Source organism: Schistocerca piceifrons, chromosome 5 (genome assembly GCF_021461385.2).
Source record: "Schistocerca piceifrons isolate TAMUIC-IGC-003096 chromosome 5, iqSchPice1.1, whole genome shotgun sequence".
Taxonomy (NCBI): domain Eukaryota; kingdom Metazoa; phylum Arthropoda; class Insecta; order Orthoptera; family Acrididae; genus Schistocerca; species Schistocerca piceifrons.
The window spans coordinates 306,096,510-306,114,891 of NC_060142.1; the positions used below are offsets into that span (position 1 = coordinate 306,096,510).

The following is an 18,382-nucleotide window of genomic DNA, read 5'->3' on the forward strand; positions in this document are numbered from 1 at the left end:
AATAGATGACGGTTGATTTGAAACTAAGGTTTTACAAATTGTACAGTTCACCAGGAATACTACTACAAACACTGACAAAGAATACTGTACTGTTCATTTGGAAACTTACTTACTGGTTTAGCTAACTGAGGGTAAAAAAGTAAAAACATCACTATTTTGTTAATGTGTTTGTACTTGTTGTAACAAAATAGGTTTTTTAATCATTACTTGTGTTCTTTATTGTGTAAGGAAAAAATAGATTTAACATTTTTATACAGATATTAAGCTTCCATATCCTTCAACAATTTTAGTCATCATTCTCACAAATTCCAGGCACTATTAAAAGTGCCACAAATGTACATTACCAGTACATTAGAGTGTTGAAAGATCTCTTGGGAACTGAAATAGTAATGTAGCCACGATCCGGGTCTGCAATTGTTACCTTTGTATTATGATCTCTCCTACAACACAGAAATATCAGCAGTCAGATCAATGAAAGAAAAAGAAAACCTTATTATAATCTTACCAGTAGTGTACTTTATCAAGTGCAAAGTTTGATAAAAATTGATGAAATAGATGATCATTATAACATTGCAACATTGGTAATTATCAGAATTAAGTCTTTAATACCTTTCAAATATGTGTAAATTTTGCCTTAAGTTAGGATGTGTATTGGTAATATTTATAGGTAATAGTTGTTTACCAGTAACTGAAAGCAAGGATTGTTATTGATAGATTATGTAACAGGCATGAAACTTAACTCAAAAGACAGGAGCAAAACATGTGGGATCCCACACAGTTTGGCTATGGGTCCGCTGTTACTTTTAACGTACATAGATTATGTCCATGTCTTTAAAGAATGGTTCAAAGACTGCAGTATTTGCTAATGACACAAGCATACTAATCAAGGCTCAAAACCTGGCTCTATCAGACAAAGCTCATATAATAGCTGAACAGGATGCAATTGGATCATAGCAAACAGTTTAAGTCTTGACTTCAGAAAGACTTGTGTTATGCAAATTCATACATGTAGAATGACTTATCAGCACTAGAATTTGTCATTAAATGGTTAAAATGGCTCTGAGCACTATGGGACTTAACTTCTGAGGTCACCAGTCCCTTAGAACTTAGAACTACGTAAACCTAACTAACCTAAGGATGTCACATACATCCATGCCCGAGGCAGGATTCGAACCTGCGACCGTAGCGGTCGCACGGTTCCAGACTGTAGCGCCTAGAACCACTCAGCCAGCCCGGCAGGTGAGTTGTCATTAACAGTCATACCATAAATGAAGCACCCTGTATAAAATCCCTAGGAGTACAGCTGGAATGTAAGTTGAAATAGAGTCAACACACAGGTATATTGACAAAGAAGCTCCATCCAGTGCACTTTGTTCTTAGGAGTATCTCTCTTTGTGTGACTTAAAGACAACAATGTTGGTTTATCATGTATTGCCTAATGGATGTATTTTCTGGGACAGTGGACATAAAATATATAAAGCATTTATTTATTCATCAGAAATGAGCAGAAAGCATATTGTGTAAAATACATAACCACTCTGGTTGTAGAGTTCCTTTTAAGGCTTCTGGAATCCTTACACTCAGTTACCAGTGGATTTATTTATTCATAGTTTTTGTTACTGACAATAAAAGTAAATTTCTGGTGACCCAAATAAAGGCATAAAAATTATTTTCATGTAAATATTGTGTCGTTGTGCAGAGTTCAGAGTGGAATTAAGTACTCTAACACAAAGGAATTTGACAAACTGTCATCTAAAGTAAAACATGAAACTGACAATCTCAACCATTTCAGAAGGAAATAAAAAGATATCTCATTAGCTACTCTTTCTATAAATTATCTGAGTATTAGTTCTGGGATGGAAAAGTCCTGTTTCTTTAAATACCAAGTAGCAGCATTCACTGTGAATTTGCATAAGTAGTAATGTATTGTAAACTAAGTAAAGCTGTAAATAACTATTTTCTTTGAAACATGCCAGTGGAATCAAGAAAATATTAAGCTAGCACTAGGACACAAACAACAACTCAACTGTTTAAACATAACTGAGTCAGCAGCAACTTTTTACAAGTAGCAGCTTTCTTTCTAATTTATGGTCTAAAATTTAATAGATATAAGCATGAATAGTCTTAAGCAATGTAGTAAAAGCTTATGGTTAATATGGTGTGGAGATTATGTTTCAGTGGTTTGCTTGTCTTTTGTGAATAGATATCTTGACTTGTTCCAAACCTCTGAAGATTCTCATTCTTGATGGGATCTAAGTTACAGCATGGCTGAGCTGTACGTTGTAGTTGTAGACTAACATGTGATGACAAACTTCTATTTGTATGAGTTATATGGAACAGAAAGTGGATTAACACTTACATCCTTGCCTTGCTGGTGGACAATTCATCAAATTTTTGTATGAACATTTTTCAAGTGTGTGCTTCACTCACAAAGTTTTCTATTTTTCTTTTGTGTTCCCTATGGCCGCTGACATCAAATATGGTGAACTTTATTTTGCAAACAAGTAATTTGTAATTATCCACAACCACACATGGACACTATTTCAAACTTAGAACATATGAGTTGTTTTTGGTGTCCATCCCCCCCACCTTTTGTGTGAGACCTTGGTTCTGACACAAGATGGCAAGCACAGAGGAATTGCAAGAGATATTAGAAGAGCTGATGCATGCAAACAGAGGCTGGAGAGTGAGCTACAGGCATGTCATGCACACATGGACTCTGCTCACCAAGTGCCAGTTAAAGAAAACTTTGTACAAGCAAAGTGCCACCACACCAACATCTCCTACTGTTACTGGAATGGTGACAAGCACAGGAGAGGTATTGGTTAAACCATTGTCCTTTTGACCCTGTGATCCATTCATGTGGTTCAGACATGTGAAATCAGTTTTCTTGAGTAACAATGTCATTAATGACCTCGCCAAAGTATAAAATGTTGTTAGTCAGCTTGAGAAAAATTACATAGATGAAATGCAGTACATAATCAGTGCCCCACTAACACAGTGTTTATACAAATGGTTGAAGGAGGAATTAATCTGACAACTTTCATCACTCCAAGAGCAACGGCTTCATAAGTTGCTACAGCAAGAGGATTGTAGTGACAGAAGGCCATTTTAGTTCCCTCACCAGCTGCAGAGAACAGCACTGTCTGATATAGTTTTAGACTCATTGCTGTGTACTACCTGGGTGCACAGCCTCCCAGCTGAAGTGCAAGCCATCATTTCCACACAGATAGAAATGCAGCTGGATGCTGTTGTGGACCTGACCAACTTGGTACATGACATGCAGGCAACATTTCCTTATACTGCAGCTGTGGCAGCCTACGATGCCATAGCCCTGACTTCCGCGTTCACACTGTGGTGACACATGCTTCCAGTGCCCCTGTGGGCACCAACCTGCACCATCTGCTCCATAGTCTGGCTGCCCAGATGGCACCACTAACAATGCAGGTCAACCAGTTGGTGCACTCACAGCAAGACAGTAGCAGGCACTGTAGTAGCAGCATATCCAGCTGCTGGCGATCTGACTCATGCAAATGGCAATGCAGAACTACCCCTTCTAGCAGTAGTCTGGCAATGATGGAACAGCAGCTGGTAGCACACCTGCTTCAGCAAGTATGTGGTGAAGTGTCAGCCACCATGTGCTAGCACAAACTTTAGCTGCAATGGGGCTTAGATGCACCCTGCTGTAGTGTGATATCTAAGCATCTCTTCATAATGGAAGGGGTTGCAGCATGAAATTTCTAATCTACAAAAGTTCTGACTTGTCAACATTCTCACAAATTATGCTGAGGTAACACAGGACTGCTGAGGTGCTGTCGCTTATGGCAGCTAAAAATCCCACCACAATCATGTACAGCACGCACCACTGAGAACTGTACCTCAGGCTGTGCTACACATTCATGTGGATATTCACTGTAGCTGATGTCAATGTGTCAACACTGAGTGCAGATTTCCTTGGCCACTACAAGATGCTAGACGACTTCACAAACTCTGGCATCAACACCACTGTGTTCTTCATGGCCATTCATTTTGTACAACTAGGGCTTCTTGTGTTGCTCATGGCCATGCATTTTGTGTGGCCAGGCCTTTGGAAAGACTGCCATCAGTAGGCACACACTTACACTGCCTAACAGTGTGCCAAAGCTGGGAGGCACAGTCATGCACCCACCAGCACCTTTCCTAATGTAACATTCCATTTTTAATGTGGACATTGTGGGCCTGCTTTCGTTGTCCATGACAAATGTTACTTGCTGACAGTGATGGATTGCTTCACTTGTATGCCATATACAATACCCACAGCTGACTGCCAAGACCAGGATGGCAGCTTTGCCTGTCCCAGCCATGTGACAACAGCCTGCACTCGTGATTTTGACTGTGTACTATTCATACACATCACCTGACTGTGTGACACTCACGTACACAGGACTACCAGCAATCATCTGGCATATAATAGCATGATCAATCAGCTCCATAGGACACTGAAAGCATCCCTAACTTGCTGCAACACTGGACTGAAGCATTCCTGCTGATACTATTTAGCCTGCAAGTGACATTGAAAGAAGACATTGGAGCTTCATCTGCTGACCTTGTCTATGGCTAACCACTGGCCATTACAGTTGGATAAACCATTGACTATCTTACATACAAATAAATTAAGGTTGTTGAGTGTGAAAATAAATTGTCAATGGCCATTGCACTATATCCTGTAGTCCTGGTTGGTCACCTTACCATGGCAAATAATCCTTAGCTTCACATAAAAAAGCTCTGGGTGTCCTCAGTCAGTACTATATGATATAAAATCAATATTAATGTCTCTACAAAATATTATCCTCTAGTTAAGACTGTCTACCTCTATTAGCTCTGTCTTTACCTTTATCTGCTACAGTGCCAGAATAAAAATTATTACACCCTTTCAGAGGTTTTCAGTTCACTCAAAATTTATTGTTGCAACAGTGTCTATAGTGTACATGAAATGATTAAATTTACAGATCAATAGCATAAGCAGTTCTGAAGTACCAGGTATCGACCCATGCTGAAATACTCGTATTACTTTGTGGTGCAGCCTCCACAGGCAGCAATACAGGAACTGACTCTGGCATCCAGTCAATCATACAGAAGGCAAACACTGTCCTGGGGTACAGTATGCCACGCCCCCTCTACCTGTTCATGTAGTTTTGCATGGATCGTTGGTTGATGAATTGCTCGAGTCCCATCTTGTTCCATCATATGCCACACATGCTTATTTAGAGATAAGTCCACAGATTGTGCTAACCTGAGAAGTCGCTGCAAATTTTGCAGAGCATGTTGAGTTTCACAGGCAGTGTGTGGGCAAGCATTGTACTGTTGGACTAATACATCACCTTAGTATTGCAAGAATGCCAAAAGAAAGGGTCTAACACCATTCTGCACACACTGTGAGCTGGTTAGCATCTCCTCGAGAAACATCAGAGGTGAATGAAAGCTGTAGCTTATCACACCCCAGATGAGCCAGTGTTTCTTGGACAAATGCACTCTATGAGACAGTGCTCACCATGTCTATATCATATATGCAAATGACCATCACTGGCATACAACCAAAATCTGCTTTCATTGCTGAAGACCACATCATGCTATTCAATTTTCAAAGTTATCCTCTGTTGACACCATTCAAGCCATGCACATCAAAGCTGTGGAAGACAGGCTAGATATGAGTGTAACAGTAGTCCCACTGCTTATAACACATCTGGACTCAGAAGTCCTCTTATCTGTGCTGTGCTAGCTGTATGATCTGCCAATGCTGCTCTTACAATCCGACGATCCTGGCAGGCATGTCTAGAATCTCATCTGTGGGTGTGAGAATGTTCAAGTGTCCACTGATACCAGAATCTTTGTACAACTTTTGTGACAGTTCTCTGAAAGAACCATCCCACCACTCGGAAGGCAACAATCTGACTTCTTTCAAACTCACTCAGCTGGCCGTAGAAAGCACAAGTTCACCTCCAGGGCATGTTTGCTTGCTTGTTTCACACTTCTGCGCCACTATGGGCCTTCTGGCTGTGAGCAATCCCTATTAAAGGGTAGACACAGAGGTTCTCTGACAGCTATATCATTATACCAACTGTTGGTGGACGACATTGAAACCTGTGTCAGTACATCTACTACCCAAGTTACATGCACTGTCATTGGATCAAAATTAACATCTTCTTTCCAGGTGTATTATTTCTTTTTTTCCAGCAGTGTATATACAATGTAGGATATGTCATGCTGTGGGCTACAAATTCTTAGTACTAGTACACTATACTAACTGTTGGTGGACAACATTGAAACCTCTGTCAGTACATCTACTGTCTCCAAGTTACATGCACTGTCACTGGATCAAAATCAACATCATCTATCCAGGTGTATTAATTTTTTTCCAGCAGTGTATATAGAATGTAAGATATTTCATGCTGGGGACCTACAAATTCTTAGTACTAGTATCTTATTTATTCCCTCACATACTACTTTGACATATTCCCTCACACACTACTTTGACATGAAATTCAAAGCACTATTCAAATCAATATCAATTTGTTATAACCTTTAATCACCAATAATTGCATGGATATTCAAAAAAACTCACTTAGAAACATTAGCTGGTTACATGATAACAACTCAGTATCTCTCATTCGACTTCCATGCCGTGACATGCGGCCAGCGCCATTCGTAGCTAGGTGGCACTCCTGCGCTCAGCCGAGTAGCGGAGTGCCTCTATCACCGTTTGCACATACTGCCGTGGCGGCACTGTTAAATGTCGTGGCACTGTCACGACACTTTTCCCCCCTTGAAAAAAAAAAACACTCACTTCCTTGGAGACATGGACAGTGTGGAGACATCCATGGCCTCTTGTGAGGCCCCGAGAAGATCCCATGGAGAGACACGAGAGTATGGTCGAAAATGTCCAAGACGGAAGCTCGTGCGTGGAACGTGCCTCCTGGACGAGATGACGGGTGAAAACTCCGGAGCAGCATCCATAGGTGTCATGGACCTGGAGGTGTGCTCCAGCGAGATGGGTCCTGGAGAAGGTGGCATTGCGACTGGGGCCAGTTCCGGCATACTCCGAAGTGGTAGCGACGTCGGCTGCATCAACACATATGGTAGATTGGCAGCAGCGACAGGACTGGCTTCTCGGGCTGGTGGAGGCGAAGGAAGGGGTGGTGGCACCGGCGTGGCCACCACTCGTGGGCGCATCTGGTCGTAATGGCGAACAACCATGCCATCATCTGTACGTATTTCACAAAGCTGGCGGCCGCGAAGAGCCTTGACCACCCCTGGAATCCATTTAGGGCGAGATCCATACCCATGTGCCCGCCGAGTATTTTCCTGCACTAGGGGACACAGCACAAGGCCTGACAGGGTGAAGCAGGTGCAGTAGAGTGCGCAGTTGGCGGCCATGCAAGAGTTCAGCAGGGCTGCAATCACACAGAGGCGTGAAGCGATAAGAACTCAGAAAATGCAGCAGAGCGTCATCTGTGGAAAAATCACTAAGGAATTTTTCCATCCGGCTTTTGAAAGTGCAGACAAGGCGCTCGACCTCCCCATTCGACTGCGAATGGAAGGGCGGTGCTGTAACATGATGAATCCATTGTCCAGTACAAAAATCATGGAAGGCCTGCGAAGAGAACTGAGGGCCATTGTCCGTGACGATCATGGATGGAAGGCCTTCTAGCACAAAGATTTTGGACAAAGCCAGCGTCATCGCAGCAGTGGTGGGCGATGGACATCGAACAACAAACTGAAACTTCGAGAAGGCGTCAATCAACAGTAGCCAATAAGTACTGAGGAAGGGGCCGGCAAAGTCAGCGTGCACCCGTTCCCATGGCTGCGCTGGGTCAGGCCATGGAGAGGGCATTGTACGAGGTGCAGCCAGTTGTTGAGCACACTGACCACATGCAGCAACCATGTGGGTGATGTCCGAATCAATACCGGGCCAATAAACGTGCCTGCGGGCCATGCAACAGTTTGAGAACATCTTTGCGAAGAGAGGCTGGCACCATGACCCGTGGAGATGCACCATCACGAACAGACAGATGAAGGCGCAAGGCATGGTAGTTGCGAAGGGGATCCGATGCCCGGCCCTTGGTCCTGTCCGGCCAACCCCGATGAACGAAATCGATCACCTGACATAGGACCAGGTCCTGCGCAGTAGCCGACGTGACCTGTGAACCTGTAAGTGGAAAACCCTCGACCGCACGATGTTCTTCCTCATCAATGTGGAAACAGAGTAGTTCATCACGATCAAAAACTGGGTTGGGGCCCATCGGCAATCGTGACAATGCGTCAGCATTGGTGTGCTGGGCTGTGGGGCGATAGTGAATCCCATAGTGAAAACGAGACAAGTATAAGGCCCAACGTTGCAGGCGGTGAGCTGCCTTATCCGGAAGCAACGCCGATGGGCTGAACAGAGAGACCAGCGGCTTGTGGTCGGTGATGAGGTGAAACTTAGAACCATACAAAAAAACGCTGAACCTTTTTAGAGCATAAATGATAGCGAGCACCTCCTTTTCGATTTGAGAGAAACGCCGTTGCGCATCATTGAGGGCTTGGAAGCATAGGGGATGGGTCGTTCCGACCCATCCTCATACCGATGGGCGAGAACAGCCCCTAGGCCATACTGTGACGCGTCAGTCACCAGAACCAAGTGCTGACCCGGACGGAATGTGGCAAGACAAGGCGCTGACTGCAAATGAGCCTTCAGGTGGACAAGAGCCTGCTCACACTCGTCGGACTAACAGAAAGGGACGTTTTTGCATAACAGCTGATGCAGAGGATGAGCTACCACTGCCGCAGATGGAATGAATTTGTGATAATAAGCAATCTTGCCTAGAAACACCTGAAGTTCTTCGACCGTAGACGGCCGGAGTAGAGCAGTAATGACCGCAACATGCTGACCTAGAGGACGTATACCCTCACGGGACAAGTGGAAACCAAGATATACAATGGAGGATTGGAAGAACTGTGACTTGTCCAGATTGCACTTCAACCCAGCTGAATGCAAAACCCGAAACAGTGAACGCAAATTGCAAAGGTGCTCCTCAGTGGAGGCCCCCGTGACAACAATGTCATCCAGATAGTTTATGCAGCCGGGAACGGATGCCGTGAGCTGTTCCAAAAACTGCTGAAAAATGGCCGGCATGCTAGCAACGCCAAATGGTAACCGCTGGTACTGATACAACCCACAAGGAGTGTTGATGACGAGAAATTCCTTGGAAGAAGCATCCAATGGCAACTGATGGTACACCTCCGATAAGTCAAGTTTGGAAATGAACTGGCCCCCAGCGATCTAGGTAAATAACTCCTCAGGACAGGGAAGAGCATAAGTGTCAATGAGGCTCTGAGCGTTGATTGTGGCTTTAAAATCACCACACAATCGCAGACTCCCATTTGGTTTAGAAACCACCATGATTGGTGATGCCTGTTCACTGGAGGTAACAGGAAGGAGAATCCCTGAAGCTGTTAACCTGTCTATGTCAGCCTTGACAGGCGCACGCAACACCACCGGAATAGGGCGTGCCCGGAAAAACTTAGGGTGAGCTGTAGGTTTAAGAGTAATGTGGGCTTCAAAATCCTTGGCATGACCCAGACCAGCAGAGAACACGGACGAAAATTCAGAACACAATCCCTCCAGCTGTTGATACGGAATATCCTCAGATATGAGGTGCACATCATCATCAATGGAGAACCCGAACAACTGGAGAGCATCATAACCGAACAGGTTTTCAGTGCCCGCATGATCCACCACATAAAACGTGAGGGGCCTAACAACAGACTTGTAGGCAGTGGAAGCATCAAACTGGCCAATGATAAGAATTTTCTGTTTATTATAAGTTCTCAGATTTCGCGTAACTGGAGACAAGGAAGGGGAGCCCAACTCCAAATACATGCGAGAATTAATGAGAGTTACTGCAGAGCCAGTGTCCACTTGATGTGAATGTCTTTATCCAGAACACGAACAGTAACAAACAACTTATTTGTTTGAGAAAGCACACAGTTAACATCCATGTCCGATGCCTCGTCCTCATCGACAGAAACTTTGGGGGACTGACACACAGAAGCATTGTGGCTTTTTTTTCTACATGAATTACACGTGGCCCAATGTTTTGGACATCCGGCCCTGTCATGCTGTAGGAAACAACATGGACAAGAAGGAAGTGCGGAGCGAACCTGCTTCTGTGGTTGCTGTTTTCGCTGCGAGCGTTGCGGCCCAACGTGACACTGTTTACGCGAGTGAACTGCCGCCACATCTTCATTGTCCATGTCGAAAGTTGACTGTACAACGTCTACATCACACCATGCATCTATTTGCACGCCAGCAGCGTGAGACACTTCAAAGGATTGAGCGATGCTTAGAACTTCCGACAACGATGGGTTTGGCAGTTGTAGGGCACGTTGCCAAACTTCTTTATGAGGAGCAAGGCATAGAATAGCATCCTTAACCATTGAATCAGCATAAGACTCATGATGAGTGTCCGTGACAAACTGACATTTCCTACTCAGACCGTGTAGTTCCGCCGCCCAAGCCCGGTAAGATTGATGGGGCTGTTTACGACACCGGTAAAACACCACGCGGGTGGCAAGGATGTGGGTGTTTTTGCAGTAATAGTTAGACAATAAGTCACACATTTCTTGGAAGGACAGGGAGGCAGGTTCCCGCAGAGGGGCTAACTGAGATAGCAGCTGATAGATCCATGGGGAAATCCTAGATAGAAATAACAACTTACACGTAGGAGCGTCAACAACGCCAAAAGCCAAGAAGTGTTGTGGCAAACGCTTCTCATAATCCTCCCAGTCTTCAGCGGCCTCATCATAAGGAGGGAATGGAGGCGGAGAACAGGAAGACAGACGATGAGTAAGCGACGTCGACAACGCCTGAATAGCAGTCGTCAGTTGTGTTTGTTGTTCAATGAGCGCTTGCATAAGCTGTTACATGTCTGCCCCGTCACGAATACACAAATCCACAACGCAGTGGAAATATCCCATCCTCGTCCCAAAAAGTGTTATAACCTTTAATCACCAATAATTGCGTAGATATTCAAACACACTCACTTAGAAACAATAGCTGGTTACATGATAACAATTCAGTATCTCTCATTCGACTGCCGTGCTGTGACATGCGGCCGGCGCCGTTCATAGCTAGGTGGCATCCCGTGCTCAGCCGAGTTGCGGAGTGCCTCTATTGCCGTTTGCGCATACTGTCGTGGCAGCACTGTTAAATGTCATGGCACTGTCACAACACAATTACCTGAAGGGCCTGGGACTTAACTACATTTTTTATGTATGAGATATGCTCAAAACTAATGGGTATTTTTTTTTAAACAATCTTATTTCTTCATCTACATGAATGTTACCCTCCTCAAAATAGTTCCCATGAGATATCATACATGTATGTCAGAACTTTTTCAAATCCCTAAAGCACCTATAGAACTTGAGTGCCAGGCTAGCTTTTACCTCTCTCAGTGATGCATTTTTAACATGATCTGTGCTTGTAAATAAAAGCCATTAAATGTTTTCATTAATTTTGTGGAACAGAAAAGAGTCACTGGGGCCATGTCTGGTGAATTCGAAGACTGAGACTTCATTACTTTTGCCCCACTCCGAAATTTACTCATGCTGGGATTGTTAAAGACCTACTCTCCTGGTTCCTACAGTGGAAACACTATTTTTCCCAGTCTGTGCACTTTTTTTCCCACTAACCATATCAATCACTGTGATCCTGTCCCACTGCCCCCAAATCATTCCTGGTTAAGTTTTCAGAATGTCTTAACCTTGAACCTTGCCTCACCATCATTCCCCAAATCTCTCAACATGGAAACCAACCTCAAATCCACAGAAAGGATCACAGTCCACCACCTAAAAACTGATGCTGACATTATAACCCTACCTGCTGACTAAAGCTCCACCAATGTGGTTATGGACCACTGAGATCACCTGTCAGAGAGACTCGGCAGGATTTTCAGCCCAGGTCTATTCCAGAACCTGCCCCCTCAATTGATCTCTATCATTCCCCACTTTCCTATCTTCTAAATGCTTCCTGGGGCACATAAATTTAACCACCCATGACACTCCATTGTGGCCAGTTACTGTGAGCCCACAGAGAGGATCTCTGCCCTTGTGGACCATCACTTTCTGCCTATTACCCATAACCTATCCTCCTTTATAGAAGCACTAACCATTTGCCCTACCTACAGTCCACAGTTCTTGTTCCTTTACGACCCAGCACTCTGTTTATCAGTGTTGATGCCATCTCCAGCTACACTAACATCCACAATGGCCATAGCCTTGCCACAATTGAGCATCGCATTTCCCAGTGCCTATAACCTCCATCCTAGTCACAATGTCCAAATGCCTCCTCATCAACAATTACTTCCCCTTTGAAGGGATCCTCACAAACAAATCTGTGATACAGCAACCAGTTCAGGGGCCTGCTAGTGGAATCCTTCCAGGATCCCAAGATTGGTTCAGATTCACTGATCACACATTCATGACCTAGATCAAGGGTGGGGACACCCTAACCACATTACTCAAGAACCCCAATACCTTGTCTGCCTTTGCTTCACCTGGTCCTCCTCAGTCCAACAAGCCACCTTCCTTGATGACAACCTCGAGGATGGCTGCATCAATACCTCCATCCACAACAAACTAACCTCCAGTAACACCCCCATTTTGACAGCTGTCAGCCTTTCCATACCAAGAAGTCCCATAGAGTGCAATCACCTATGGTTGTCACATCTGTAGTGAAGAGCATAGATGTGATCTATGAAATACACTCATGTTCAAAAAAAAAAAAAAAAAAAAAAAAAAAAAAAAAAAAAAAAAAAAAAAAAAAAAAAAAAAAAAAAACCTTGAAGCACTAGAGATAGGATGTTCATATTCACAAGAAAATGTACATCAGCATGTTCGGCAGAAATGATTAGCATTTGAATCATGTCAGCCCACGGGTTCAAGGTCAACATTGATATCGCAGCACAACACCACCCACCGGTAAAATGTGCCTGCGGCTCTCCTCATCGTTATAAACTGAAGGCAATAAATCAGCGTGACTTGAGCAGATTTACAAGATACCTTGAACGTGTATGCACAAACTGTACTCTCAAATCGGTAAGTTTGAAAGAAGGCAAATTATTGGAATGAGAGAATGTGATGCATCCCTCTGAGAAATTACTGCTCATGTGGGATGAACTGTTTTGGCAGTGCAATGGGTATGTGCAGAATGATTCACAGAAGGCTGTAGAACACAACAAGATGGGTCAGGTCACACCAGTTAGATCCCCCTCCCCCTCCCCAATCAGAAGAGATTGACACCTCATCCAAATGACATTGCAGGACAGATCTGCTTCCTTCTCAGCTCTGACACTACAGTGTAACAGGGTAACACATTGTACACTATCAGGAGTGACAGTTACTCATTGTTTATTATGGCGTGGGTTATGTGCACATCATCCACTTCTCTGCTTAACTTTGATGGATGTGCAAAAACATGCTAGATGGCAATAGTATGTGAAACAACATTACTGGGCAGGACTGGCACCAGATAGTGCTCTTGAATGAATCCAGGTTCTGCTTCTTTGGTTGCATGTTGGATTGCTGCAGACAGAGGGAGTGATTTCATAGTGACTGCATTCACACAAGACATAGAGTGCCAACTCAAGGCCTTATGGTGTGGGATGCTGTTGGGTAGAACTACAAATCACAGTTGGTGTGTGTCTAGGGCACTGTGACCTGTGTGACCTACGTAATTGACATCCTGCAACCCATAGCCATACCCTGCACAACACCCCTGACATCATTTTTCACCAAGACAATGCACAATGACATGTTGCTGCACAAGCACGTGCCTTCTTGGTGTCACAGGATGTCAGCCTTTTGTCCTGGCCCACCAGATCACCAGACTCAACAGCAATCAAAAATGTGTGGGATGTGGTAAAACAATGGGTCCATGCGTCAATGCCGTCATGCGTGGAACAAATTATCATGACCCATGGTGGATGCTGTGCCTACCAGGCAACAGGACACATGCTCAACCAAGGTAACTGAAATGCTAATCATTTCTGCAGAATATACTAATGTACACATCCTGTGAATATGAACATCCTATCTCTGGTTGTTCAATGTGTTCTGCTATGTTTTCTCCCCAGTCACCTACTATCCCCAACATACCCAATGTACAGCTAACAGTGAGCACCCTCCTCATGGTTCAGAACCACTAAGGACTGGAGCAACTGAAGCATGTTCTCCATCAGGGTTTTGATTATCTTTTGTCATGTCCTGAAATGAGAAATATCCTATATCCTCCCCACTATTCCCCCCCCCCCCCCCCCTCACCAGTGGCAGTCCGTTGCCTACCCTGCCCCTCCCCAAATTAAACCCATGACAGCAACCATGTGATCTATGAAATTAGCTGTAATTACTGTGCTGCAATGTATGAGAACAAGACAACTAACAGACTGACTGTCTGCAGGAATAGCCACTGCAGAACTGTGGTCATGAGACATATGGACCACTTAGTTGCTGAGCATGCTGTCCAACATGACATGCTTGACTTAAATGACTGCTTCACTGCCTGTGCCATCTGGACACTTCCCACCATCACCAGCTTTTCTGTATTACCAGATAAACTTTCTCTGCAACATATCCTTCATTCCCATAACCCCCATTAACTTTCACTAGTCCCTGTACTCTACTTGCCTATCCCCTTCCACCACAGCATACTCCTTTCCCTTCTCTACTTCTCCCCTCTCCCCTGCCCCTCCCCCCCCTTCCCTCTTCGCAGCACAGCCTCGCAATGCTGCACCTAGCAGGCCCCTGTCCCGCCCCATCCACTCCTGCAGCTAGTACTAGCATCTCCCCCACCCATACTTTGATATCCCTCCACCCCCACCCCCATGCATATCTTGTACCTCCCCCAACCATGCCAGCAAAGATCACTGCTCACCTCAGACACAGAGATGACAGTGGCTGTGTGTGTGTGTGTGTGTGTGTGTGTGTGTGTGTGTGTGTGTGTGTGTGTGTGTGCATGTGTGTAAGTGCACACGCATGTGTGCATGAGGTATTCATGTGTGAAAGTTGTATGTTTTGTCTTGTCTACTTCTGGTGGAGGACTTAACATGATAACTAAAAATATCTAATAGTCTTCTTTCAATGTGCGTTTCTGCCACCCAATGGCTCTTCTATGTGGTGAGTATTATTCTGTCCTTCTCACTTTGTCATTCTTGATTTTCCATTATTTAATTATAAAACTTATGTTAATTAGTTATTAGTTAATAAATTGGTAATATGAAGTAACAACATTTCATTAAATAGTGATTTATGTATTAATATTTTGTATGATGAAATTTATGTATTGAACAATTTATAAGGACACTTTATTTGAAAAAAAAATGTTTTAAGGGTTATTCAGTATGGTCTAAGTTATTGCAGCACAAATAGAGGTTAGTTCTTTCACAACCACTAGTCAAGCTCATAATATACAATAAATTTATCAGAAGTCTTAAATAGTATTAATAATTTTGCAAAAACTATTTAAGATATGTACATCTTGAGCACAAATACGATAATATTACTACTGCTGTAAGAAACTAAACTTAACTTTTCATAGAATGACATAATTGCTAGTGTGTACTCTTTTCTTGAGATGAAACTGAACTACTGGTAATAGACATATAACTATCTTAGCTTTTAGAACTGTTAGTTCCTTCCTTAGGAATGAAAGAGGAATAGGTTGGTGAAGGGTAGAAAGGAATATTGGGATACTCAGATCCCAGGCTGGGAAGGACCTACCTGTTTTGAGGATGTGAGTAGACAAATATCTTTTTTCCCTTCTTTTGGTAAATTTTTAAAATTATTTATTTACTCAATATGTATATCTGTTACTTTGTATTCTTCTTGTTCTTGTAACTCCCACTCCTCTGCCCATCCTATTTCTTTCTGTCTCTGATTAGTTCCTGTCTCCTTTTCCATTATTGGCCTACTTCATAATTATGCTAATCTTGCACTAGTCATTTCAATTATAACTTCTCTTACTCTTATTTCATTCGTATCTCTCACTCAGTTTTTCTAGAATTGCTGAACTGAAGCCAGCACATTTTTACCAATCCACTACATTTGACCTAATAGTCTCCCTCTTCAACTTTGTCTCCTCTTGTATGACAACTCTCAACTTACGGTCTGAGTGATCCGCCTTTCTTTTACATAATCCCCAACTTACTCCTATTTCCTCCTGAAGAAAGAATGAACAGTTCCAAGAGCTAGAACATTTATTTTTTATTCTTATGTGTGTCCATCAGCAGTACTTAGAATTTCATCTCTTGGGGTAAATAAGAGATACGTATTTTGTGTCATAGTTTTCTCATGCGTATTTTTCTGTTCATACAAGAAACCAAAGAGGAGGCAATTATACATCACAAAACTTACAGTATTTACACTATTTCTTCTTTCATGTGTCTTTCTCAAAAAGAGAAGAATGAATACTTTCTCTGTAGCCTCCACATCCCCTATCACCCACTGTATATCAAGAAGTATCTTGTTAAAACTTTAAAAATATAAATTTATTTCTCTTTATAATGAAGTTTTGCAATGATTTATTGTGATATGTCTAAGCTGTTTGACTCTAGATACACAGATAATAACTTTATTTTCTCATACAATAATAGTGAAAGATTGTAAAATGAATGTTTATCATATAACAGCAAAGGAAAACACATTTTCATATGCCATCCTACGAAGAAAATACTTTTGTTGGTTTCAAAACGTCTTAACTCACTCAAAAGTTATTTCACGATAATAATTAGGTAAGTATTGTTGTGTGATTGATAATGTGGTCTTCACATAATTGAGTTATGGCATATTTCAGGTTTCTTGTCAAGTTGATGATCCATTTGTTAACAGTCTGTTTGGAGTTTGGACAGAAAATTACAATATTTCTGTATTTGAAACATTGTGCACAAAACTGAATAAGCAGTCAACACAAACCTAAAAAATATTACTAGAGGGAAAAAACAACTAATCACAAACTTTTATTTTCATTTATTTCACCATATCCCAGTTTAACACCTAAGCTGATTGTCCAATGACATAAACACATGTGCCTCCCATTTTGCTCTTCAGTGTGACCTCTGTATCTGAAACTGACCTCTGTTCTGTTATGTGTAAGGTAATACTTTACAGAAGTAGCAGTAACTAAAACATAAAAGTTCTTGTAAGCTGCAAAATCATTAATATTCTGTTATATTATGAGACAAAAATGTGAAATTTGTGCAAAAAATCCTTATTGCCACTTCAAATGTGAACACAGGCCTGAAACTAGATTTGGTGAAATAAATAATTCATACAAAAAATATGTCTAGTTGTTGTCTTTTCTGCAGTATATTTCTGAAAATGGCTTTTGCAAACCATCATGGATAAAATAACAAAACATTATTATATATATTATCATCAATGCTTGCACTACCAAAATAGAAAGATTAAAAAATCAACTTACTCATTGGAGATGACAAGAGCTGTTGCATTATATGGAGTTGTGAATGCCACAGTTCTAATTCCATTTTTATTGTTTGGCACAATATCAATCCTTACTGAATCTTCATGAATAAACTTAGAAAAGTGTCCAAGAGCATAAAACAAAGGCTGCTTATAAAATTCATCATTTTCTGCATTCACAATAATTGAAGAATCAACATAGTTTTCTACCCAGTTAGGGCCACCTTCCTGGTTTAATGCAAGATTCCAGTCATACCATCCAGCAACCCAGTGTGTGAAATCCTGGAAAGATGATTTAAGTGAATGCACAGGGAATTATATGGTACATTGCACAGCTATTATCATTTTATTGTTGATTGAATGGATTTTCTGGCACATGACATGTTTTTGTATTAGTTGCAACACATTCCACACATGAACATTCATAGAATCATTGCTACAATATGTTATTGTACATGAAGTCAGAAGTTTTTAGTGTGTTAATTATAATGCTGTAGTTACTAAGTATGAAAAATGTTCCCGTAATGGAGGAGAAGTTTTTGTACTGTAACGTGAACAACTGTCAACAATATCTTACCTTAAATGCAAATTATGTCTACACAACTTACCACCAGCAAATGCAAACATGGATAAATTCTAAAAAGGTGATGAAAATTCAAGCTTCTTGAAACAAGAGAGTCGTCACCCACTAAAACACCAGAAAGGGAGAAGAAGATTATGACTCATGTACTCTATGTGCAAGGAAAATCAAATGTGCCAGCAGATGCACGTGTTGCAGCTATAACCACTGCAATTGATTACAAGGTCCTAGCTCAATCCCATCAGCGTGATGATGAGCTATGCATGTTACTGGATAACCCTGCAGGATTAAAGTTACAATGCATACCTG

At 42.3% G+C, this 18,382-nt stretch overlaps 1 protein-coding gene across 1 annotated transcript in view; it reads right to left on the reverse strand.

Moving 5' to 3' along the window:
* Window positions 1–302: 302 nt before the first annotated feature.
* Window positions 303–18,382, reverse strand: part of LOC124798956 (lysosomal acid glucosylceramidase-like) — an 82,132-nt gene continuing 64,052 nt past the window's right edge. Inside the window, exons 4-5 of the mRNA XM_047262490.1 lie at window positions 17,495–17,775; window positions 303–440 (exon numbers count right to left, since the gene is read on the reverse strand). Of these exons, the coding sequence (XP_047118446.1) occupies window positions 341–440; window positions 17,495–17,775 (381 nt within the window). The 3' untranslated portion in view covers window positions 303–340. The remainder of the gene's footprint in view (window positions 441–17,494; window positions 17,776–18,382) is intronic.